Source organism: Sabethes cyaneus, chromosome 3, assembly GCF_943734655.1.
Source record: "Sabethes cyaneus chromosome 3, idSabCyanKW18_F2, whole genome shotgun sequence".
NCBI classification, from domain to species: Eukaryota; Metazoa; Arthropoda; class Insecta; order Diptera; family Culicidae; genus Sabethes; species Sabethes cyaneus.
In genome coordinates this window covers 101,714,988-101,742,594 of record NC_071355.1, presented here as the reverse complement: position 1 = coordinate 101,742,594, position 27,607 = coordinate 101,714,988, and the positions used below count along the sequence as shown (strand labels likewise).

The following is a 27,607-nucleotide window of genomic DNA, read 5'->3' as shown; positions in this document are numbered from 1 at the left end:
ATGAAAATTACTTTATATTTTCATATCAGAGGGGAATTTTTGTGTTCTTCCGTGATGAAAAGAAGTAGGATTGTTCTGTGACATAATATTCACAGCTGTTTAGTTGCTAGAATAAGTAAACGTGATCATAATTGTGTGTTTTCCAAACCATCATCAAGAGCGGATACGCGTAAGCGATTGCTGCTGGTTTTTTAGCCTGATTACTTGCCAGTGCAAAAACAGTGGTTTTGATGTTTATTGAATAAAATTTAGCAAATTACTTACATTATTATGAAAATAGTTACAACACATTAAAGCTTATGAGTGCTACATCTAACAAAAAAAACCTCCGCTAGACAATGTGATACACACACATGGTAATTTCGGACAAATCAAACGTTCCAGTATTTTGATTGCAAATGCTTACATTTTTACATAATTGTTTTCTGATGATGTTTTTCTCAACTATAACAACGCTGATATCAAGTACAAATACTTGTGACTTTCAATCATACCAGAAAACGTAAAACATCAGACGATTTACCTCATTGAGATATAAATATTGTTATATGATAGTATTAGTTTTTGTAAGAGACCCGATCGGTCTACAATGTAAAATATTCTGTTTGCTGTTCTGTTCAGATTAAATGTATTTCTATCCTAATTTTTCTTTTCTGTTGAAACATCCCGAGGACAGTACAAAATTAAAACTAGTGAAAAGGTTTGGGGTGAAGATCAAAGTTCATCTGTGCATGTTTTTTTTTAATTTTTACATGATTGTACATTTCGTACTACTGTGCTAAACAATAAAACTTAATAACTAAACTATGTGGTGTACTGTTTTCTAGCGAAATGAAGAAATCCTCAGGTATTTAATAAGATTATTTCTTACTACTCGCTCTATTCTTTAATTAGCGGCAATTATTTGTTTCTAGGTAACGATAGAAAAAATGGAAACAATCACAGATTTCAACTTGTGTAAAACATTGCCAAATAGAACATAGGAAACAAAATTTTACCAGCAGTAAAAAGTCATATACACATACCATCTTTTCAAGTTATTTCACTTTGCAGCTGCAAACGCAAGGTTACCTAGTTAATTAGTTTTATGTTTTAGTACACTTTTTGATAATTTTATGTCCGAGAATCTACCATTCAGCATCGCCATTCGATTTCTGAAATACATAATCCTTTCCGGTAATATTCATAATGCCATCCTTCAAATAGAACTTCCATTTATTTCTGGATCGGGTGATCTGTGGGATATAGTTTGATAATAAGTGGTTATTGATCTTGATTATTGTATCAACTGAACAACCTTATCATATTGACAGACAACAACATTGTCCGTGTCGAATAAATCTGACGCATCCTCATCGGTAACATCATCCTCGCTATTTAATGGTTCTTCTTCCGCGCCACCGTCGCCGTCCAGATCTTCTTCATCTTCTTTGTCCAAATCATCTTCGTCGTCGTCTCCAATGTTATCATCACTGATGTCACTAGCCTCCTCGTCGGAAGTATCTACAGCACCATCCAGCTGATACTTAATTTCAATGATACCTACAATAAATAACATTGTGTACATGTTACAGAGGATTTACAATTAATCACTAATACACGTATGGGAATCTAAATAAAGCATGCATAAAAAGATGTATTATCCAAAACTCGTATCCCAAATTGAATGTACCAAGGAACCCATCCAATTTTTTAAAATTCTTTTTGAAAGTTTAACGAGCAACATTTGGATGCCGCCGAGTTAAGATTCGCGATGTGATGTCAATCTTATTACTCTTCTCCATTGTAATTTCCAGTTCCAAATAGTTGAAACTGATCCGCCAGGAAAAATCTCCGTGCGGTGGATAGTAAACAGCTTTTTTACACACATCCTTATTTTCATGCAAGCATAGGTACCGTGGACGTACCAAATTTAACGCACGTCCAAAGTTGACGCATTTTTCAGAAATTTTCAATAATAACATATCTTGACTTATAATATTTCGCAAAAATATACCTTTGACTCTTTTGTTACACTTATGAAGCGCATTCGTGCCAAAAAAGCTTTTGATTGGTCATTTATAATTGTAAATAAAAAATAAACAGAAAAGGTGTTTATCAAATGCGCCATTTTTTCCTACGTTAAAGAAACACTTAGCTATGTTTTATATTTTTTACGCTTAAAAGTGCTTTTTTGTTATAATATCATCGAAAACTATCAAAATGTAAATATTATTAATATATTGTACACGATACTCGAATTCTAAAAGCTTTTGAGCTTATTTCTGGACAAAAATGTTTTGCGTCAAATTAGGCTCTCAGTGTTCCTTATTATTAAGGTACAGAGCAAGACATAAAAAGTATGTCATCTGTTCCTTTAGTGTTGTCTTAAAGTCACGAAGAAATACAAATACAAAATACAAAAAACAAATACAAATGAAATACAAATTTCCTCACAACTCTAGAACTAATCAAGAAAATGGAACTAAATTTGGCATGTGGTGGTTTTAGAAGGCAGGATTTTTTTCTATGGCATAATGAGACTCATCCGTCTTTTAACAGGGAGGCACTTGTTTGGCACTCTATGTTTGTCCATAGGGGAACTGTGGGTAAGACGAACAGGTTAAGAAGAACAGCTAATATAATACAGAGAACATATGATTTATAAAACCTAAATACACTTTACTGAAGTAAAGTTCAATTTATTGTTTTCAAAAGCTGCTAGTGAAATATGTAACAAAAAATGTTTTTCAATGTGTATTTTGAGTATCAAAAATGGTCCGAAAAAGTGAACTTTTTTAGTGCTGCGGGTGAAACGGACAATGTGTGGGGGTAAGATGGACAGTTATTGTAAATCGCCCCAACTGAGAGCATATTATTATTTTTGACCCTTAATAAATTGAATACGTAAAATATGGTGGTGTAGCGTGCAAAAAATGAAAGGGGCAGTCCACCCCCTCCCACTAGAGGCAGCCAATAGAAAGTTGTTTGGCAGCGGCAATACGAACAAGCATTCCAAAAACTGTTTCATGCCCGGCCGCTGCTAATTTGTTTGAAGTTCACGTTTGCCGGTTAAATTTTCATTTATATGCTTGAGATATCACTAAGAAGCAAAATCAACAATTTTATTATAATATGTTCACTGGCCATCTTACTCACACTAGCAGTTGTCCATTTCACCCCATCGTTATACATTTTTTTAAAGCGTTCACAATTTTTCATACGCAAATGAAATTACGTATTATTTCAAGGCAGACGTTACTTGAAAAGGTATTAAATCGAAATACTTCATGCTATGGGCAACATTTTGGAATTAAACCACTCAAAAAGCTAAATTTCGGTGGAAAAAAGTTACATCCAGACGCAGAATCATTTCCAATTTTTAGTTTTTCTGTACTTTATTAAAATTGTAAAGTTCTAAATAATGATGGAAATGTTCAGACATCATGAGATAGTAAGATGGTTGGATGCCCATCAAAACATTTACGAATTTTAATGCTTAACTGGTAGAATCAAACATCTGTCCGTCTTACCCACCCTGTTCGTCTTACCCACAGTTCCCCTATATCTATATTTTTGAGTTTATTAATTGTTGTTATTAAATAAGTGACTAGTTTTTAGCTAGCCCGGTATATAACAGTTAATGCAGCAAAAGGTTAGTTTTCCGACATTTCACTTTTTATCTGATATAATTTTTATTTTTTTTTCGTTTTATTTATTTTTGTCGCCAATTTTGAAATATGTAAGCCGTTTTTCTGCAGTAACAATGAATAATTTTGGTTTCTGTAAAGAATTCATAAAGGGTTTCATTAAAAAAATGCGCCGCTTTTTCTTATGTGACCTATTTTGACCCATCTTGCCCGTACTTTTCGAAAGCTTAAAATAATATGTCTTTTAAATGTATTCACAAAAAATATATAATCCTTGAAAAATCGCACTTTTTGATTTTTTCGGAAGAGATTATTAGTGACTCCATCGGAATAAATGATAAGCTGCTTTAAATTGAAATCGTAGAAAAACGCATCGGGTACTTTCCTTAAGTGACCCGTCTTGCTTCACCTGACCCTATATTTTCAGAAATGTTCATAAATGTTATAAGGGTTTCATCACTTACGGTTTTAGTTTCCTTAGTAAGTAATTCACTTATTACTCGTAACCGAATATGCTCGCTTTAATTTCCCCCTGCACTATAAAATTAGATGTACTATATTATTTATTTTGTTTAGTTCTCACTGAATGTACTTACTGTATCAGCGAAACCTTATTAGGAGTTTAATGAAATATAAACTTTGATAGTATCTAAATGTTAAATGAAAATTTATCTCTTAGAAAAAAGTACGTTTTCTGCTCTATAGCAATTGTCACAGTCTTAATTATACGATCTGCCTCCTATAAAATGGTTTCCCTTCTGCTGATCTGTCAATACGATCAAGATGACCAATGTTGCGGTACGATAGATTGAATCGAGAAGTGTTCTCAACAATTACCATTTCAACCTTTATGATGCACACAAGTGATTTTTAAAAGAAATCTCTGTGTCTCAAAAGTTGCAGGCGTTGTACTTATAAACACTCGTCAACGTATTTTCAAAGCCACCATTGCATTAAATGAAGAATTGAACTTGAATATTTCGCTTTCACTTAAACAATGGCACTCACAGATTCTTATAAACATACATATGCTAGAAATGCAGTTAACATTAGTCTTTGATCTGATGATCTGATATAGTCCTGTATACCATATAGATCTCCATGTATACCAAATGTTAGTTGAAAGGTCCATGGGTCGAACCAAGCTATAATCTGAAATTATAACCGGATTCGAACCCACTAAATATACGGTTAGGAACTACAAATTTTTGCAACAGTAATGCCTTACCAGTTTTACGGCTTCTAGGTCTCCTATGAAGCATGGAACGAGATGTAGATGTACAAGGCAACGGAATGTCCTTGGATGCCACTGTATTTACTAATTGTTGGTCCAACACATCGGTAAGTGTATACGATACAATGCTATCACTTTTTCTGGCATACGAATCACTTTCCCAGTCAAACGAGGCACCGTCCAGTTGCTTGTGAAGCTGTATAGTATCTAAAACAAAGATTAACGTATTACCTACCAGAAAATAACTTCTAAAATAAGCTAATTACTTATTGAATTATTCTGGAGATAGGAATTGACGTGCTGCTGTAGAACAGATGAGGCAATTTGTGGCGGTAGTGGCATTATTGAGGTTATTATCGGTCCCGTGAGCACTTGTTGCAACTGATTTTCCTGGAGAGCTGATGCCGGCACTTGAATTGTGAGAACACGAGGCTGCGAATTGGCCACATTCGGTTGTGCGGGTAGCGTGATTTGTATGGCTACCATCTTGTGTGGATCAAGTGATGCTACAACAGCAGCTGGTGGTGCAGGGTGCTGAGATGCGAGCGATTGTTGTACGGGTGGCTGTGATTGAGCCAGAGGTGGTGGCTGCGCCTGTTGCATGTGGTGACTATTCTGTGGGTCGGCATGGGGTTCCGGTTTAATAAGCGGAGGTGCTGATGTACTGTTGGGCACTGTCTTTGTGGTACCATTTTGATTTTCTTGATTAGCAGCGGCTGCAGCTGCCGCTGCAGCTGCCTTAGCTTTTTTTGTTCCATTGGCCTAAAAATATAGGAAATCAACGTTTTTTAGTAAACCGCAAAACCCGTTCTATATTGATAAATAACGCCAGTAAGATCCCTTATTGACCATTATGTGTGTGACAGGGTACCCAGGTACCTTTTCCGTTTTAAAATAGTTATAGCTCATTCAATTTGAAAGTAACGTCACTGAAATTTTGGGACATCGTAAAACTCGTTGATCTTAAGTAATTGAGGTAATTTGGTGCATATCCATCAATGAGCAATGAGAAGGAAGCACTTGATTTTTTTATTACGTACGGCGACAAGGGTACCCATGATTAGCTATTTTTATAACTTTGGCAGTTTTGAATAAAACTAGTGGCATTTGATTCGTAAATTTGTCTAGTTTTGATAAGATAACGCACTTGGCTGTCAAATGACAAATAGTTCCCGGGAATCTGAAATTCCGGTGCAGCGACCGGTAAAAGGCGGAAAGTTGCTTGTGTTGAAAGAATGTCAGCTATGTGATTATCAGCAGCCTTGAACTTGACATTGTGGACCCTTTTTCACATAATGATGTAAATTAGTCGCTTTAAATCCGATTGGCCATTCCAGAATTGGGTTCCATGATTTCACAGATGGTCAGTTGTGTGCCTAAGCCAATTTTAGAATTGATTTAGCGGATCTTTTAAGACATTTCGAACTGATATGGCCAGTTTAGTTCTGGTTGATCATTTAGGAACTGGTTCCAAATGTATAACGGATGGTTATACATTTGAAACCGTTCCGATAATGCTAAGGATTATCTTGAATCCTAACCTATCATCAGTGATCCTGTAGAAGTCACTTTCGAAATAACCAATCAAATTACTTCGAAACATAAAAAAAATCACCTGCCGAAACAATTCCAAAACCTTTGATACCCATATTGCTAGGTTCTACCTTTAAGTAATGTGAAAAGCTGCTGCAATTTTCCTACAAATATAAACCTCCTCGGATTTGCCGTATAACGAAATATTACATCAAACCGCTCTACAATAACATTTACACTTAATTCAGTAACTGTATTTCGTAAATAACAAATGTTTACGATAGATTCAGATTGTGAAAGCAGTCACCCATTCACACCAATGTTGTCAAATTGCGCGGAATCTGGCCTGATAAATCATTGAGTCACACTTTTACCCCCACCTTACTCTACAGGTCTTCACGATTCAGAATCTACTATAGAGTTACCTTGATATAAAACAACTCGATATATACAATTTTTACTTCTATGTAAGACAAATTTTTCAGACATAGTTAGTTCAGACACCAAAACTAAACTCCCTTCCACAAGCGGTGACTTAAAGATGTTCATAATTTTAAAATAATCCTACGAATTATGGATTTTCTGGATTTCTGCGCAAAACATTATTCAATGGTTAGATTATTATTCTGTAATCAATGTTTAAAACTAAACATTCCTTTATAACGTCAAATATGGTGCTTGCATAGTACGCGGTTTTCATCTACGTGCTAATTTATAAGGGTAAACGGGGTAACAACGCCCGCCGGGGTAAAACCGCCCACCATGGTTTTACAGGGCCTTGCTCAAATTGGTGTTAAATGTTGATGACAGTCATATTACTGAATGCGTACGCAATATTTTACAATACCTTTTACAGCAATATCGTATAAACTATCGGAGAAATAAATAAAAACAGATTTTTTGTTATAATCGTTTCGTTTTTTATAACTTTGTTCCCGCAGAACTTAGGGTTCATTTTATTCAAAACGTTGAAACTTTTAGTAAATCCAGCCCATATCGCATCTCTGTTCCTATCTTCATCCAACAGTACCTAAATTAGGTAACTGTTCATGCAGTTTTGTTGAAATAAATAGTGAAATGTGTAAATCGGTCATTTGGGGGTAAAACCGCCCACAACGAACGGCGCAAGACCGTCGTTCATAATGCTAGTGCGATAAGGAGATTTTTAAGATAATTGCATAGTTTGGACCAAAGAATCTCAGATTTACATAAAACAATGTAAATGTGCTTAATTTGTAGCTGGTAGACTGTTTGAAAAAATCTATTTCGCCAATTTTCCCTGCGGGCGCTGTGGACATTTGTTTGTTTTCTCGGATATAGCTTTTTTCAATAATTCCTCCCTCTTGGAACAAATATCATGGAATAAACATTTTTTTATGAATATATTGCAAATTTTCTTAGCAATGCAAAAATAATATGTATCTGGTTTATCAATCAGAACGATTTTAAATGTCAAAAAATTACCCACCGGATCAATTGCAGGAACTTTAATACCCATATTGTTATATTTTATCTTAGATCCTCTCTAGTCCTTAAAGATTGGCTCCAGGATGATTAACCTGATCCACCTTGTTGTCTGAGGAAACTACACGGTATCAATTTCAAGACTGTTGGTACCTATATTACTGATATTCTTCTAATACGAGTGGTTGCCGGACACTCTTTCGAAATTGCGGATCTCGGGGATCCATGTATTGTTTGATGGCAAACTGATTCAATGTGTTTAAATTAGATAAATTCACGATTCCAATGCCACCAGTTTCGTTCAAATCGGTTGAATATTGTTAAAGTTATACGCTATGGCGGTTTTACCCCGTTAGTGGGCGTGTTTCACCCCGCATGGAAAAAATACTCTATTTTTTGGACGTGTTTCCAAATCGTAATAAAAAATTGAAAATCATTACAGATATTTATGTTTTTATTTTTTACATGTAGGTAATAGATTAATTGTTCATTTAAAGCAGATAAATTAGAAATTGAGCCACAACTTTTTTTTACACATGTGGTTTTGCTTAAGTGGGCGGTCTTGCCCCGCTTACCCTTACAGTACTCAGGGACCGGCATCGTCGCAGCAAATAAATGAAACTGAGTTTCTCTTACCTTCGCTTCATACATGAAGTGACTTGCTTCATTTGTTGAACTGAACGTTTCAAGCAAACTTCAGTTGAAGTTGCTGCGACGGCGAAAGTCAGGCACGATTTGTCGACATTGACAAGGTTAACTTTAATATGCGTTGCACTGTAGGAATCAGTGGCGACTCGTCCGCATGTTCAACCTGTTCATAGGACAGGCAACAAAATTCAACCCGACAAATTTTTTTTCATCACTAGTTCATGATTTCGTTTGAACCGACGCATATGCAATACGAATAATTCGGTAAATTATTAGTTTAGTTTACGAAGCTGCTGAGCAAACCGCTCAACACGACGTTTGAACGTTGCTTTGATCTCAATGCACAAGCATATACCAACACATTATTCCTGGTGTTGATTCTGGGTACGAAGGAGATAAAAAGAGAACGTGAAACAGCTTTTACTCGAAAGCGCGGGCGCATTATTGTCTCATTACTCGTTCATCTTCAGCATTGAACAACTTACTACCACATATCCCTATGGCCTGCGCTTTGATTCCATTTTATCTAGTCACGAAGCTAATGAGCAAAACGTTCAATACGACGCTTGATCGTTACTTTAGAGATTAGCACCAGGAACAATGTATTGGTACGAAGGGAATGGCATGCATTATTCACCAAATTTTCTCATTAACTCGTTCATCTTTAGCATTGAACAACTTACGCATATTGCTTGTGGTGCGTGTGGTGGTTGTTCTTGAATTTGGTTCAATAGGTAAATTGAACGGAAAGTCTTAGGTTCGTAGTTAAAATTCAGAGACGAGTTTGCTGGTAAAGTAAACCGCCGTATTCCGTTGTTATTTAAATAATAGGGGTATTCACGTAGCGCTTGTTATGTTGCGTATACGGAGTATTGCGTATTTATACTGCCGCTACTCTGCCGCTTCCATAGAAACCGGAACTGCTATACGAATTGCGGCAGCATATACACGAAATACACCGTTTACGCAACATAGCAAGCGCTACGTGAATACCTCTAATGTTTGTTTTATGAATAAAATATAGAATTTCGATAATAAAAAAGCTGCTTATTAATTTGTATTTTTCGCTGGTTGAACAGGTAAGCTAAACCACCACGAGTCGCCACTGGTAGGAATTGTTACTCAAATTCAATTCATTTGCATACATAGTTTCTGGTCTTCTTCTGAATATTTGATAGAAAAGTACAAATGAAAAGTTGAAACTGATAGTCATGACGAAGTGAAACTATAGTTACTATATATATAGTTCGGCGGATAGAAAATCGGGAGCCAAATAAACGTCAAAAGCGGAGCCAAAAGCTTTTCAAAATCCAAAATGCAGGAGTAATGTTAAAAAAACACACTTTATTTTCATAGAACAAGTCATTTTCAACACCCGCCAGTGATTATTTTTCGTAAAAACCTGCACATTTCACCATAATTTCAAATTTAATTTCATAAATCAGGGATGCCAATTCGCCTGGTTTTCTATCCGCCGAACTATATATATAGTAACTATAAGTGAAACCCGTTTCGCTGATGCTGACTGAAGCTAGTTTGAAACTGAAGCGGTGCTGCTTCTGTAGAAACCGAAGCTTCAATGCTTCATTGTTGTTTGAAGCTATGCAATTGAAGGTGACGTTGTCGGGCTCTGGCAGTACTATCCGTTTAGAAGTTATTGGAAATCTTTCATCGCGTTTAAAATTGCCTGATACTCTCCTCTTTGCTTGGTTCTTATAAATCTATCTTTCATATATAAAGAATTAAAATAAAAGTATGGGGCTATATTATGTGAGTCGGGCCGTTGGGGAGGACATCTGAGATGTGTTTGGGTATGCTAACAGTTGAGTCGGTGACTAGTTGTCGAACGGTAAACTCAGTCCAGTTACTCGACAAAAGCGTGTTGAGCTCGACTTCTACAATGCCAAAATAAACGCAACACTTGGCTCAGCTTATGAATATTGGTTTTCCAATAAGGAAATTACAGAACAAACTCACATATAAGCATAAGTTCCACTTCACTGTCGGTAAAAAACAACGCAGGATATGTTGGAATGTATGCAAGTGTATGCTTTTGCAGCTGAATTGCTCGTTAAAAAAATTATATAATTACAATTAATTGTAAAGGACGTGCAGGGAGAGGCTGTTAAAGTCAATAGGATCGTACCCCTAGCTCCGCAGTTCTGTTGTAGTCTAACAGCTGATTGCGAAATCTGTCATATAAAAACAGAAGATCAAGTTTCGATAACGGAATCCAGCACCTAGGCTTTGCTTTTGTAAGGGACGTGCTGATTAAGCCAAAAATATTGATACTTGAATCTTGAACCATGAGACCCATTATAAATTGTCCGTCGTGCAGATAGACATTCGGTAAAAACAGTGCAAAAAAACTAACAATAAGGTAAAATACGTGCCAAAGATTTGCGAGAATACTATAAAACGGAAGTACCTAATCGTTTTGTTCAGCTGTTGCGCATTTAGGCAACGGCACTCAATAAAGAAGTAATTCTCGTTGAAACGGAGCCACTACTGGTAGAAAGTCTTCAAATATTGAAGCTTTTGTACTTAATTGGTTGAAAGTGGTTAAAAATGGCAATCACACTTTTAATACCTCGAAACAGTCGACCCCTCATTTGTAAGGGACTCGACAGTTTAAAAAAAAAGTTCAATTATTAGCAAACCTTGATTAGCAATAAAACAACTAACAAAGGACACTGTTCTGAGAAGAACAATAGAAAAGCTTTCAAATGAAGCAAAAAATGTTTGGCGGCCATCTTGCATCTGGTCCCCATATAAGTGTTATTCGAGTTCTTAGACGTTTAGCCCTTCGCATACAAAAAACAGACGCCTAATTAAAAACAGAAAAAGTTTTTCTTTCTTATTTTTCGTATTCCACCGACGCTGATAAAAACTTCAGTCAGTACATTGCCGTTTTTGTCACGAGCGCACCAACCAATTTTCATTTTAAGACCACTATACTGCCGGTGGAAGCATAATTGTCCCATGTTACATTTTGTCATTTTCGACATTTTGTTATCTAACTTTATAATTATATATGTATTTTTAGAATATGAATCGAAAACATGGATGGAAAAAATTTGAGGACAATTTGTCCCACTGGAAAAATGGACGCATATTTGTCTCGCTGCATATACCTTTTCATATAAAATGTTTTCAAGATGTATACAAAATTTAGTGAAGTTTTTCAACATTCTCTCAAAGAGGGACAAATAATTACATCAAAACTAAGTAATTTTAGAAAAATCAGTTTTTCAACTCTGAGTGCGATTTTCTCATTTTCGTGTTTTGTAACATGGGACAGGTATGCTTCCAGCGGCAGTATAGAAACGCGGGGAAAAATTCTATGAATTACCAGCATTTATCAAATTAGGTGTGCATTAACTAAATGAAATAACACAAAATCTGTAGTAGTGTGATATTTCCTGCAGTGGCGACTCGTCCGCATGTTCAACCTGTTCATAGGACAGGCAACAAAATTCAACCCGACAAATTTTTTTTCATCACTAGTTCATGATTTCGTTTGAACCGACGCATATGCAATACGAATAATTCGGTAAATTATTAGTTTAGTTTACGAAGCTGCTGAGCAAACCGCTCAACACGACGTTTGAACGTTGCTTTGATCTCAATGCACAAGCATATACCAACACATTATTCCTGGTGTTGATTCTGGGTACGAAGGAGATAAAAAGAGAACGTGAAACAGCTTTTACTCGAAAGCGCGGGCGCATTATTGTCTCATTACTCGTTCATCTTCAGCATTGAACAACTTACTACCACATATCCCTATGGCCTGCGCTTTGATTCCATTTTATCTAGTCACGAAGCTAATGAGCAAAACGTTCAATACGACGCTTGATCGTTACTTTAGAGATTAGCACCAGGAACAATGTATTGGTACGAAGGGAATGGCATGCATTATTCACCAAATTTTCTCATTAACTCGTTCATCTTTAGCATTGAACAACTTACGCATATTGCTTGTGGTGCGTGTGGTGGTTGTTCTTGAATTTGGTTCAATAGGTAAATTGAACGGAAAGTCTTAGGTTCGTAGTTAAAATTCAGAGACGAGTTTGCTGGTAAAGTAAACCGCCGTATTCCGTTGTTATTTAAATAATAGGGGTATTCACGTAGCGCTTGTTATGTTGCGTATACGGAGTATTGCGTATTTATACTGCCGCTACTCTGCCGCTTCCATAGAAACCGGAACTGCTATACGAATTGCGGCAGCATATACACGAAATACACCGTTTACGCAACATAGCAAGCGCTACGTGAATACCTCTAATGTTTGTTTTATGAATAAAATATAGAATTTCGATAATAAAAAAGCTGCTTATTAATTTGTATTTTTCGCTGGTTGAACAGGTAAGCTAAACCACCACGAGTCGCCACTGATTTCCTGAATTCGCTATAAAATAAATAACGGACACGGTTTTCTTAGATTTGGTCACTATGTTGAATTTCTTAAGAAAATCAAAACAATTTTAATTTCATTTGCTTATTTAGATCACCGTGACATTAATATTATTAGAACTTAATTCTTTCCGGTGAAAATTAAATTTGATTTTCACCGAAAAGAATCAACAAGTTCTACTAATAATTTTAATTTCAACCTCACCATTGGAAAGCTGAGCTGAAAATTGCATTGGTACTAACTAAATGAAACAATTAATTATCTGTAGCAAGGTTTACAATTTTCATGAAATCTTGCTACAGAAAATTAATTGTTTAATCGGGTCAGTTCCACTGCACAATATAATTAAAGGATGCGAAAGCATTTTTTTTTTCTTAGCATTCTAATGGTGCGCTTCCAAATAAAATTGGTTGGTGCGCTTATGGCGATTTACTGGTAAAATCCAATACGGCTGCTACATTCAAGATGGTTTCATTCATTTCATTTGAAATCTCTATCCTTCCTTTTTACAAAATCGTAGTTTTTTTGTTTCACAGGGAATTTAGGAAATATAATGATTATATGAAAATTGCGAACCTTGCTATAAATAAATGTTTGTCGCATTTAGTTAATGCCAATGCAGAGCTAATTTAATTAGAGTATTTCTTGGCATTTTCCCAGCTTTCCCATGGTGGTCTTAAAATGAAAATCGGCTAGTGTGGTTATGGTAAAAACGGTGATTTTCTTATAAAGTTCAATCCAAGATGACCACCAAAAATTTACTTAATTTGAAAACCTCGTTCTTCTTTTTTACAGAACAATGTCACTTGTTAGTTGTTTCAGTGAAAATTTAGGTCTAGGAAATATCACATGACACAGATCTCAAGACCTAATAAAGATTCATCTTTTTTGAAGCAGTCGGGCCTCTTGGCGAACCATGGGTCCACTGTTTCGAAGTACCGTCATCCGGGGATACTTGCAACACTTTTGCGCATCGCGCTTTTGACAGCTCTAACGCACTTATTTGTTAACATAACCATTTGTAGTCAATGGGGTTTTGAAGAAGGGACGTTTACCTATTGTTTAGTTAAGTTTAATCCATTATATCATTGATTTTCTTGTTTTTATACAATTAGAAAGTCATTTCATTTTCAGAGTAGGAAAAATGGATGCGCAAAGTTGCGTCAGTGCATTGACATGAAATTATTTTTTGTCGTTTGGTTCCTGTACATAATTAGTACATCATATAAGCTAACAAATAGCAACTTTGAGCTTTATTTATATTTTGAACTTGGGGAAGTAACAATGAATTCGTGTTGTTACTTCCAATATGGCGCGGGTTGCAGCACTTGTAAAAGAGATAATTAAAGTAATAGACAGTATGTTAACACTATGTTTGCATCTGTACGATGTTATTTTGTCTACTGCCATCTCCTGAAAAATTAAAATTGTGAAAAATTCCAAAATTGTGAAAAATTGTGCCTTGAAACGGCAATTTGAAGTTCGCCGACATACTGCATTTTCACCGAATATCTTTTAAAAAGCGATAGACAAAATTGGGAAACAAAACATGCCTCCAGTACCACCTCTTTTACTAGAAATATGCTCAAAATATCTAAAAATGCTCATTCACGGTTTGAAATCAAATTTAAAATCATAAGAAACGCAAAATCAGAAAAGTGTTGCAAGTAACCCCGTTTACTGGGTAACTTGCAAGACCCCTGTTTTTGGTTCATTCTACAGGCTCATTTAGTTGATAATTTTTTTCATAATCATAAATCAAAAGTACTGACAAGTGTACCAGTTTTGGCTACCTACACTTGGATCTAAACGGTACACTTCGAAAGTTATACCAAGTCAAAGTTCAAAAATGTTGCAAGTATCCCCGGATGACGGTATTGAAAGTTTAATTTTAATTTTTTAACCATTTTCAATCAATCAACTACAAAAGTTTTAATATTTGAAGACCTCGTGTCAGTAGTGGCCGCGTTTCAACGAGAATTACTTAGAGGTGAAATAAATCAATAATTATGTACCTTAGAATGTGACACCGACTACGTAGAGTAGAGATGACATAGCAGCAACAGCATATCAATCATGAAATAAAGAGATTAAGAATTTATTGAGCACACATTATTTTTAATAATTAACATGACAACTCGAACAGTCGTTCAAGCAGATCTACCGTTAGACGGGTGCTTACCTTTGTGCTATTCGCCAGAAGAGCAGGTTGGTGCTGGTCTTGCGGATCCACGGTTGTCTCAACCGCTTTGCTAGCCATCAATTTGTTTGTCCATACATGTTTCATCTCCTGTAGCACTTGCTCATCAACTCCTTCATCGAGAAAGGCATCACGGACGCCGGCGATAACGTCATCGATAACAGTGTTATAAAGTTTTAACTAGTAAATATGAGAAAAGTGGATGAATCACTCTACTATTGAATAATAATTTATACGTTAATAGTTTAAGATCATTCTAAAATAAATGATAAGCTATTTATATAATTTTTACAGTAATTCTTATGTCTTCAGCAAATGATTGCTTTGTAAAATATTATATTAGTTATCAATTTAATTCTCAGAGAAATTTATTGTGTTTGTATTATGCGTCCAGATTAACTTTTAGCCAGGCTTTAGAGATGGACCGTTGTCAAGCTTGTAGCATCTCTATGGAAAGGGTTTAGGCTTGTATTTTTAATTGAAAACAGCCGATCGCGGAAAAGGTACAAAAACAAAAATGTTAAAATTTTGTGATTGATTACCTATATGTTTTATAATAAATTGATTATATTTAGTGTGATGGCTCATAAAATCATAAACGACTATTTTGTATTTATTCTACTATGACGTTTGGAACGCCGGTTCAACCAAGAGTTCACGACTTTTTTCTAGAAACTTAAAAAATATTCGTATACATATAATTACAAGTCATTTTGTTCTCTTATCAATTATCAGCAGTCGATCACATTGTCAAGCTGTGGGAAGAAGGTAACTCATGTTGTTTATATTGAGATTCACGCATTGCACATAACCGATCGTCTGTATTTGTTATATTTATCAACGCAATCAAGCAATGAACACGAGTTTAGACCCAGTCGTCGTATGTTCAAATCTAGGCTGGGAGACTGTTAGAGTCAATCGTAGCACTGTATCCTGTACACTAACAATAAGCGGAAGGCCAAGTCTGTCGGACTGTCGCACCAAGACTTTGTTTGGCACTGACATTGATTGATTAATACACTGAAAAAGGCTAAGCGATCATATAATTGGTCGCAATGGAAAGCGTATCCAACAAGAAAAAGTCCTTACATATGTTTGTAAAACTTTCTTTAAATAATAATCATACCTCTCACATCGTGTCTACCAGCATTCTTGCTACAATTCTTGAAATGCGTTCGCAATCAAATTTTTTTTATATATTAATGATTTATTATTTTCTGTATTGATATGAGATTGGAACTTGTAGGTCATATGAGTTACAATAAGATATATGATTATCAACACATATGTATATTACCATAGTTACATGTGATAAAAATCTTTTTCATCCGTTTTTCAACCGTGTAATGCGCTGCAATTTCGCAAAACAAAATACCTAACATAACGAACACAAAATAGACACCTAAGTTTTGCTGGTAACGTTAAAAACAGATATTTAATTGAAATATACAAAATCGTATGTCTGATACTCTGCCAGACTTCATGCAAAAGCATTTTACCAACATTTTACTACAGGGATGTCAAATTAGTTTTGGGTAAGTTGAAAAGAATGTAAGAAACATATGTTTCACTGATTAGGCTGCCATTTTACTGAAAAACTAATAGGTGTAGGAGTGTAGGTAAACTACTATTTAGATTATTTATCAAACAAACTTAATACTGTAGAATTAAACTGGCTTACCACGGATGTTTGGCTAAGAGCCATTTCACGAATGGAATTACTGTTCCGTAACAGGAAAGTATTAACTTCTCCAGAGCTGCTTAGGTTAATCTTTTATATGCAACCGAATGTTGACAGCCAGAATGACCTTTACAACAAAAAAATGTGGCCTTCACAAAATTTTTAGTTTTTAATAGGATTCAAGATCCGGCTTTTATCCTTCCGGAATATGCTAAGATAGCCTGCGTCTTTGACGGGGACAGCTACGTCGAAACCGGAGACGAACCGCAGAATATGTTAGCACAAAATCTTTTCACTTTGTGACGATTCACTTTTTGAGTGTGCTCAAACCTTCACTGTCGCAACGCGTGCGGATTCTCGTTCACTAAAGAAAGCTAATAATACACAAAAATCGCATTTATTTCCTACTTTACGAGTAATTCGTATACAAATGTTTCTCACAGGTAATACCTGCGCTATTGGTTTCACTTAACCGAGATGAAAAAATGAAACCAAAATTATACGTCACGGCACTTTTCCTAATATACGTTTCAAACTGTTCTGCTAACTGCTGGTGAGGCTGCTGACCATTAGCAAAATAATAAGTAGCGGAAGCGAGAGACCTACATATTCGTATTCTTTTTGTCCCAAGGTTGCTTAAAATGGTGTGAATACACACTTAAATTAAAAGAATATATAACCAAAGTGACAGCTAAATGACTGCACCGAAAGAAATAAACTTGGAAACGCTTCGAAAGTTGGTAATACCCTAGACAGACATACAATTGTACCAGCGTTGTACCTGTACAATTGTATGTCTGTCACCGTGTACAACGATAGAATCACGCAAGCAAAGTGTTACAACGGTGGTTTCTGTACCTACCTCTTTCACCGTTGTACGAAGCTACAACTGCTCGATTTTTACTGCGCGCAGCGCCAATGACTGGTAGTTGTGATAACAAAAACTAGGCAGAATTTTAAATTAATTATTATTTTGCAAGATTTTGGCAAAGATTTAACGCTAAACGCTCGGCATCTTGAAATTTGTGTTAACATTTCGTGAATAGGAACAAAAACCAACGCTTAGACCATGCAATTAGAGATTATCGGTGATGAGCACAACCACGTACAACGTACAGCAGTATGTCTGTCACCCTTCCGTTGTACATGTACAACGCTGTACACGTACAACGCTGGTACAATTGTATGTCTGTCTAGGGTATAAGGTCTCGTTTAAATATTACGTAAAACCACAGACAAACAGACAAAACTCTTTGAAGAAAAATCAACAAAAATTATCGTACCTCACATTTTGTCTGAACACCAGCACCATCTATGATCGACATTCCCAAATATCAAATTGGGTCCTAAAATTTGTGATAAAAACACGGAGCGAAAAAGCTCCGGTTTGTTTCAAACAAAATGATTGTTGTTTTAAGCCTCAATAAAATATTTTTATAACAACCTGAAGATATTGTTGTTTCCAAACGAGATTCTGTTTGAATCAAGTAAATAACAGTTTTGAATTAAAAGTAAAGTATTTTCAAATTTGAAGTTGACATTGATGTAACAATAAATATTTTCATTTCAATCATACATTTCAGTTTGAAACAAAACGAAATTTTTGTTTGTGCGTAAAACAACCATAAATATGGTTGAAACTACATTTTTATTCTCCGTGAAGATGATTTTTTTAGAAGGAACGATAAAGCTTCCCATTATGACTACCAGAGTATAGTTTTTTTCTTTTTTAAAAAGATGCAGAGCACTAAAAAATTAAAAAGCAAAAATATTGTAATTTATTCTCCCTTGACATTAGAGATCTTCCTTGACATAACGAAAATAACACGTTTCTGGCAACAATGATAACTTTTTCTCACTGGTAACTCTGGTTTGACATTAGAGCAGCTGATCGTTTTGACAGTTACAGCTTCGCAGTTGTCTCTTGTGCTTGTCTGCGTTTTGCTGGTCGTGAGGAAGTGGGACATCAAATTTGTACTAGTTATCGGATAAAAGTTTTGATTCGGGCAATGTATTCCAATCCATCGATTCACGGTGCTAGACTTTGTCCAAATCTAGTTTGCGCTAAGAATGACTAAACGATGTCAAACTGATGGCCAACAGTATAATCTCGGTACAATCGACCTCGCAGAAAAGTATGAAAAAAAAATGCCAACCGAAACTGGCACCGTATTATCCACCCCATTGGCAGGCAACCATGTTTTCGCCGCCAACATCTCGTGTGTGCGAAAATGAGATAGCATTTCATCACTTCGTTTCACTCGACTGCCAGCAGCTTGATTTGGGCCCGCTGTCAAATTTTGAGCCCAGGACATGCTGTCACTGACGTTCACTGCAGCTCGATATAGAGATGTCGATGGGGTGGTATTATCAATCAGATTGGTATGTTCTGCTACTCCGATGTGAATCAGCAGTACACTGAGAAAAAAACCATGGTAATGCGAAACATGTATGCATGGTCATCTTAACTATATTGCAATATTGTAGCGCTTACCATGATTATTGTCAACTTGAGAAGTTTCGTGGTTAAAACTACTATGACAACAAGCAAATCGCTGACTATTTCCGAGGTTAAATTGACTTTTCTCTCATACTTCTAATGACAATATTTTTGCAGCTTGATATAACAATATTGAATTGTCAACAGGACCATAAAATTGGTAACTTACTAACTGTAAGAATATCATGGTAGTTTTAACATTTTTATGGGTTATCGTAACAGTATAAGTTTAGTGCTTTTCAACCGACTATGGAAACGCGTTTCTTGATGACAATTTTATGTTTATTTTGCCCTTTTTCTTTCTGTCATTTGAAACCGCACCGCCATTACGAAAAATTTGAGTCACGAGTGATGTGCTTAGTTGTGAGTTTTTTTGTTTTTATTAAATTTTTTTTGATATTATGAACAGTTTGTTAGTGCAAAACAAATAATAAAAAAATCTAATCTTTAAGTGACAAATTGTCTTAAATTATTTTCTGTGTACGTGAAAACAGGTTGAATTATTTTACTGTGTAGTGTACTAACAAAAACAAACTGCTAAACTGTTATGGTGTAATCGGTGTTATTTATAGCTTGTCTGTTTTATTTTTTTAATTGCGGATGGTGCTGGACTTCCGCTCTAAACAGTTCAATCGGTGGTTTAGACGTGTCCGTGAAGTGTTTTTGGATAAAACGCGAAATGATGTCCAAATATTTCCATTTAACTTGACTGCGGCGAGGGAGCTGCGGGATAGACTGTTGGAAACGTATATTTGGAACTGTAATAAAGGCAATTTATATATCCTATCTGCATGCAGACCATCATCTATAGGTAGTATTCGATATTTTTTGATTGTATGAATTATTGGTATTATCTTTTCTTTAATATTCGTCAGGTATATTTGGATTACTACACATGAGACACAAACTACTAGGAGCAAATTGTGATAAATAACTTTTTTAGGAAATGTACTGGCTAAGCTATGGCTTTACGATTGCCAATTGCAATCCTTGAGCGTAAAATATACCCTTGTGAATTAGTCAATGACCTGGTGAGTAACGGTTGAAAATTTAATAGTCATAATTTAATTGAAATGTTTTATACAGATCGAGTAATCCTTAAGCGACAAACATGCTCTTGAGTTAGGCCTTAGAGAGATCGCAATATGTGGAGGCGCGAGTGGAAAAGCACTATCGCAAGCGATTGAGCAGAGAATCATTACTGAACATAGATTGCAAATTGCATCAAAAGTTGCGAAACACAAGAATCTTGCAGACAGGTATGCATTTAATGTTTTTATTGTATTAGCTATTAATATGCTTTGATTTCAAATTCTCTTTTATAAAAATTACTCAATCTGAGCAATTACTTTAGATACATTAATTTCTCTTCCATGAGTAGGTGATTTGTTGAGTCCTTCAGCAACCGCCAGTTTTAGTTTCATGTATAGCATGTAACCTAACCTAATAACCCAATAACCAACACTCTCTACTTTTAAAAGCCGCAATTACCGTCACCGAGAAAAATTGGAATAATGCGAACGATTGCCAAGTCCCCATTATACTATATCTGCTCGATTTTTCGTACTTCTGAGCGATAACACTGATCTTGAATAACTGTCAAGAATTGCGTTATGAAACTCCCTCTTCTGTTGAGTACTCTTACCACTGCGTCCATTATTTTGAACTATTGTGCTATGCCCCGTTTATTTCTTTTACTGTACGCTTCAAGCTTACCTATCACTTGTTAAGTAAGTAATAGGCTCGTAGCTGGAGCGAGACAGGTACCAATCAGGGATGACTTGGTTTTTAAACGTTGTTACCTTGATCGGCGACGCAAAGCAGATCTCCCTTGGCTCTGGTAGACCATTTTTGGGATACTGCACTCTACGTCCCATTAGTGCTCCACAATTGCAGAGCAAGTGTTCCGAGGTATCACGCTCGGCATTACACAAGCGACAAATGTTATCTTGTACGAAACCGAGATTCCGAAGATGGTATTTACTCGCACAATGTCCTGTCACAAGACCGGTAAGCGTGCTGAGATTTCTTGATGTCAACTTTTGAGTAACCCTAATACACGGCGTTATAATTTTTTTGATTGTTTGAGGGATTGTACGGCCATCCAATTGGCCATGCCTGTTCGGCTCTCCCGTTGTGTCAGCTCACTTTTCAGCACACAGTCAGGGATGCAGCGAAATGGATTTGGAACCGTGAATGGAGGGTTAGATCCACATCTGGCTGGTTCGTCTGCAAGTTCATTCCACTCTATAGCGCAATGACCAGGAACCTAGTACAATTTTACCGAGTTCACTTGGCTTAGTTGCCGTAAGAAGCAATTGCAATCCCAGACAATTTCTGAGGAGCACTTAAAAACTTTAAAGGCTTTTAGTGCCGCTCCCATACCAATGAAACACAAATTTCCTCGTAACTCGTGAACTAATCAAGCAAGTGGAACAAAATATGACATATGGGTGTTTTTGGAGACAAGAATGTTTTCTATGATGAATTGAAACCTTTTCCCGCTTCAGGAGAGGGGGCTCCTATACAAATGAAATACAAATTTCCTTATAACTCGAGAACTAGTTAATCAAATGGAACCATATTTGGCATGTGGGTGTTTTTGGAGGCATGAATTTTTTCTATGATGAAATTGGACCCCTCTCGGTTTTTAGGAGGGGGGGGGGCTCCCATGCAAATGAAATACAAATTTCCTTACAACTCGAGAAGTAATCAAGCAAATGGAACCAAATTTGGCATGTGGGGGGGTTTTGGAGCCAGCATTCTTTTAATGATGGTTTGAGACCCCTCACCCCTGTGGTAGGGGGATAAGGACTCTCATACAAATAAAACAGAAATTTTTGCGTAACTCAAAAACTAATCGAATTCGAGCAATTTTAGATTCTTTCATAAAACATTAATCTTGTTATTGATTAACCACCAAAAACTATCAATAGTAACATTAGATAATTCAGCGTGCGACGGCCACACGCCGCGAGTGTTGCCGGCGACCTGCAGTCGGAAGCGCCGGCCACTGTGAGGGGCAGCCCCCCGTAGAGATTACCTCTATCTAGGTTTATTTATTTTCCTAGATCTACTGACCTCTATTACTTTCCTTCAGTTGGGTCACCCCTGCGAAATGGTACTTTCTACGAAAAGATTTTCCGTGAAATGGTACATCTCGCGTAAGGTTTTTCGCGAAATAGTATTTTGCGAAACTCTATATTCCGCGTTATAGTCAACCGAGAATTGGTATTCCGCAAAATGGTATTCGGCTAAATGGTTTGCAATGATGGCGAATATCTAAATGCTATCCGCTTTATTTTATCAGGCTAAGCAATGGGGGAAGTTTGTCGGGTCAGCTAGTTTGTTATATACTACAAAGTTTTAAATAAACATGTATTTTGTTCTACCAGCTCAATAGGGGCAAGATGGGTTAGACTGAAAAAGACTTGTGTGGCACTCTATGTTTGTCCATATATCTATATTTTTGAGTTTATTTATTGTTGTTATTAAATAAGTTTTTAGCTGGCCCGGCATATATTTTATCCACAAAACAGTTAATGCGGCAAAAGGGTAGTTTTCCGACATTTCACTTTTTGTCTGATATAACTTTTATTTTGTTTCGTTTTATTTATTTTGGTTATTTTTGGATTTATATTATTAGTGATTTATCTAAATAAATGATAAGCTGCTTAAAATTGAATTCGTAGAAAAACGCATCGGGTACTTTCCTTATGTGACCCGTCTTGCTCCACCTGACCCTATATTCTATTATAGCTGTTATCGCTGCCTGGACGACTGTGGGCCAGTCTCCGGTTCCATTTCCGGCCAGTTCCATTTTTGACCTGTCGGTATAGAACTTGATTGAACCACTGTGGAGGCTAGGTCCCTCCCCAACTCATACCGAACGTGAGGGTTCGTTTAATGTGTATGGGATGTCATAGTTGGTTCTAGCTTCCATCCATCCACTATTCATTTCCGCAGCTGGACCGACAAACAGGTAGAAGATTCAGGATACTCAAGTGACCGGTTTTATCTCCGTCGAGTATTGTCTTCAATCGTTTAAGTGTTAGGACACTTTTCTTAGCCTCTAACTGAACATGTTGGTTCAGGGGTAGTAAGTGGAGGATAGCTTCTAGAACCTTTGAAAGTGTGCTTTTCATTGCTCCAGTTACGGCCATGCATGATAATCGTTGAAGTTTGTTCAAATTTTCAATAGCTGTGGCTTTTATTAGTTTTTGGCCACCATACCTACGAGGCATAAGCTATCTTAGGTCTCACAACGGCGGTATAGACCCACATCACCATTTTTGGTTTGAGGACCCATTTTTTTCCCAGTCTAGAACATACCCATAAGGCAGTCTGCCTTGCTAATTATTAAATCTAAGTGTGCGTGCCAAGATAGTTTAGCGTATAGGATTACTCCTGAGACGAGACTCTACATTTAATTTCTTCCTTAAGGTGTAGAGATTGTAATTTCAGTTTCTTCTTCCTAGTGAAACAACACAAACAATTGTTGTTATAGAGGGATTGATGCCCAGGCCTTCTTTACTACACCAAGGCCCTCTGCATTCTATCCGATATCACGTCGTCGAATTTTCAAAGAACCATGATGACCAAATCATCAGCAAAACCCACAAATTCGAAACCTTTTGCCTCTTAGCTTCTCACAAGATCAGGTCCAAGACTTCCTGCCTCATAGCATTCATGAATGTAGGTTCATTGTTTTTATTAGCAATGTCGATATTGTTTAACGAGAGAAATTCTAAAAGGCACTCATCTCGATTGTTGATGTCGGTGCCAGCGAGGTGGTGTGGCTGTCAAATCACATACATTGTCCATGTCCCACTCATTGGTTTTAATACCTTTGGTGCTGGGACCTACTTAAAGGTTGATTCGTTTTAAAACAACTGAAATTAATTAGAAAGCAGTTAAACGTAGCCTTTTAGTTATAATTTAACTATTATTAGCTGTTATTTTCGATACGCTGGCTGGTTCCAAATTGTCGCCATTCATGGATGTTTAGTCCGGAAAATTTTTTGACAATTTCACACCCCTGGTCGGTGCTTCCCCACAAAATGCGATAGCGTTGGCATCGCAGCAGATAATACAGTCTTTGTTGACTTCTATGCAGAATTTGACGAACGCCGCAACCTCTTGAGTTGCAACCTTAGGAACGTCTCCAGGAAAATGGGGCGATGCTACGATAATATCGGATTTCCCTTGGCGATTGATACCTCAACTCTGATCGCCACTATGTCTCGTTTGATGAACTCTGTAATGGGCAAACAATTAATGTTTGCGTTGGCCAAGACAGCAGCTCTCGGAGGATCATATTTGTCATCATAGAAGAACTTACATGTTCTTGTTTGAATACCTTGTATTCTTCCTTTGTAGACCCAGGGCTCTTGAATCAGGGGTGGTATTGCGATTTTCGTTTCGAGTGATTTTAGTTCGTTTCGCCCATTCATTTAACGTGGTCGAAACGAACCAAAATCACTCGAAACGAGAATCGCAATGTCACCCCAGGGCCAGGTCCACACCGTGTTCGATAAACCTCCTGAAAATTACGCCCGAAACAGCTTTTGCAAGTGGAAGGTTTATCTGCACTGTATTTTTGTGATTTTTCCGCTCACTGGCATTTAGGAGAGACGGAATTACCGGAGGTTTGGCCTCATGGAGGCCGTAGTTTTCTTACTACCAGTAGCCGAACACACTTTGGATCGAGGGGGAGCTGGCTTCGTGTGGTCTCGCCTTTCCCACGTATATTACCGGAGTTTCCTAGAGACCACTTTTTTGGTTCCGCTCGAGGTTTCCACTACTAGCGCCGAGGTTGCGACCCCGTTGACGGCCGAGCGTATCATACTCCACCCGTTTTCGAGGGTCGAAGCATCTAGCTTTAAGCGCACGTGTACTGCTATTAGGTAATTGTCCGAGTCGGTATCCGTACCCCGTAGGGAGTGTACGTTGGTGATATTCGAGAAAAACCGGCCCTCGATGTGAATATGGTCGATTTGGTTCGAAGTTCATTGGTCAGGTGATCTCCAGGTGGCTTTTTGGATATCTTTGTGGGAAAAGAAAGTGCTTCTGATCACCATCGCTGGTGATCATGCATCGCTGGCCTTTTATCCTCAACACACACATCCTCTCGTTGATCGCTTTCCAGTCCATTACGTGATCCTGCATTTTTCCCAATACTACGAAGCCCGTTCCCAGCTCGTCGATCGCTCCACCGCTCTGGAAAAATTTGGCTTTACCGCCACGGATCCTCCACACCTTCTCGCCTTTGCGACAGATTTCTTGCAGTGCCGCGATAAAAATGTGAGCCAAAATATTTCGGGGGATGGGCCAAGGCCGCCAGGCCCCCCTGGCTACGTGGCTGCTCCCACCATTATTATTACGGCAGATAAAATAAAGCTAATAGTATTTAAATATTCACCGTGATTATATAATATTTCGCCGAATTTTCACGGATAACCAATTCTCAGTTGACCATAATGCGGAATATAGTGTTAGCGGAATACCATTTCGCGAAAACCCTTTTAGCGAAAAGTACTATTTCGCGGGTGCGATCCTCACTTACCCGCCGTCGCTCGTTCGGACCCAACTGAAGGAAAGTAATAGAGGGCAGTAGACCTAGGAAAACAAATAAACCTAGACAGAGGTGTTTTCTCTGGGGACTGCCCCCCCTCGTAGTGGTCAGCGCTTCCGCCGGCAGTACTCGCGACCTGCGGCCGTCTCGCCCTGAATCATCTAGTGTATATAAGCAGTTTTTACTGATCTTGATATTGACTAATGTTTATGGAAGAATTTTTCTCGAGTTCAATTAGTTTTTGAGTTTTGCAAAAATATCCGCTTTATTTGTGTGAGTACAACCCCTTCCTGAGAAGGGAAAACCCCACCTCATAAAAAAATTTGGTTCAATTTGCTTGATTGGTTCTCGAGATATGTAAAATTTGGGTTTTATTTGTATGGGAGCCACCCTGTGTAGTATAGTAAAATATTTATAAACTCTATTATCCGTTGATCTAGTAAACATAGATTCTTGGATATGCTATTTAATATACATACTGGGAAGTACAAACTTTACAACTGGGCGGCACAGACGTATTTTCATTAGCAGCACTAGCTAGTACAATAAGAACCTTCCCTGGCCCTAAAAACCGCATACAAATTTTCACTCCGATCGGTTTAGTAGTTTCCTAGTCTATAAGGCACATGCAGAACAGACAAAATTCATTTTTCTGTATACCCAACAAACATTTTTGTTTAATAGTATACCTTATTAAAACCATTGTATAGCTAATACCGAGTAGCAAACGCCTGATAAGTTGTTATATAACAAAAATATTTGTTGGGTACAATATTTTCTTTTTCTTTATATTTTCCGCAACATATTTTTAAGAAAATTTGCATCTGTTACTTGCTTCCGAAATATCGAACATAACCGGATTGCAGCTCTTTACAAAAACTAGGAATGAGCCAACACCATCCAGCAATCACAACATTTAGCCTCTATTGTGCGAACGGTATTGTTGCCGGGTCCAAGATCCACGTCATAGATCTTCTTAATTCGTCGTAAATACAATACAATGATCACGGTTTGCTCACCAACAGATGTTTTATATCGGAATCCACAGGCCAGTGAAACTTTTTATTTTATTAGGCCAGTGAAAAAAAAAGAATCAATCCAAAGTTTTAATCGCCGTCATCATAACTCCATACCGTACGGACTACAGGAAGCACCATTTGTGCTTTAGGTAAAGAAATAGAAAAATCATCTTTTATTATCTTCAAATACACCATAATAACTCTTTTTAGGACCAGCAATGAACTCGATTAGGACTGTTTCAAACGGTTGAGGCTAATATGTTGTTTTCCAGGTACAGTGTTTTACTGGATATTTCAGCAAAAAAAAACAAGTAAATACGTTTCGACAGAGGAAAGCGGCAATATAGTAGACCGACTGGAATCAAAAGTTAGTACATATTTTTCCTGACCGGTAGAGTGGCAGGTGCGGAACAAGCGTAGCATCCAGATGTTCAGACAAACCAGTTCGAACATCCTGCCACACGTACAAACAAAAAGCAGGTTCTGGAACTGCCAACGATGGCTGATTCGTGTCGGGAATTGAGGATTACACTTTCGGTACCTTCAGTCGAATAATTCAAAATGACATCCTATGTAACACCAGCTAGACCAGTGATGGCCAAACTGCGGCTCTTGAATTTGGCCTTTGCGGCCCGCGAACTGGTTTGATAGATGGCGGACGGACACTATAGGTTGAATTTATTAATGTCAGAAGTCATTTAGGGCCGC

General features: G+C 37.1%; 1 protein-coding gene across 1 annotated transcript; it reads right to left on the bottom strand.

Annotated features, from left to right (window-relative positions):
- Positions 1–399: 399 nt before the first annotated feature.
- Positions 400–17,335, bottom strand: LOC128741129 (transcription initiation factor IIA subunit 1). The gene is made up of 7 exons (XM_053836719.1): positions 16,807–17,335; positions 15,108–15,305; positions 14,941–14,958; positions 5,130–5,625; positions 4,858–5,070; positions 1,298–1,542; positions 400–1,235 (listed from the first exon to the last, which is right to left on the bottom strand). Exons 1-7 carry the CDS (start codon positions 16,828–16,830, stop codon positions 1,128–1,130), a joined length of 1,302 nt encoding a protein of 433 aa, XP_053692694.1. The 5' UTR covers positions 16,831–17,335; the 3' UTR covers positions 400–1,127.
- Positions 17,336–27,607: the final 10,272 nt, after the last annotated feature.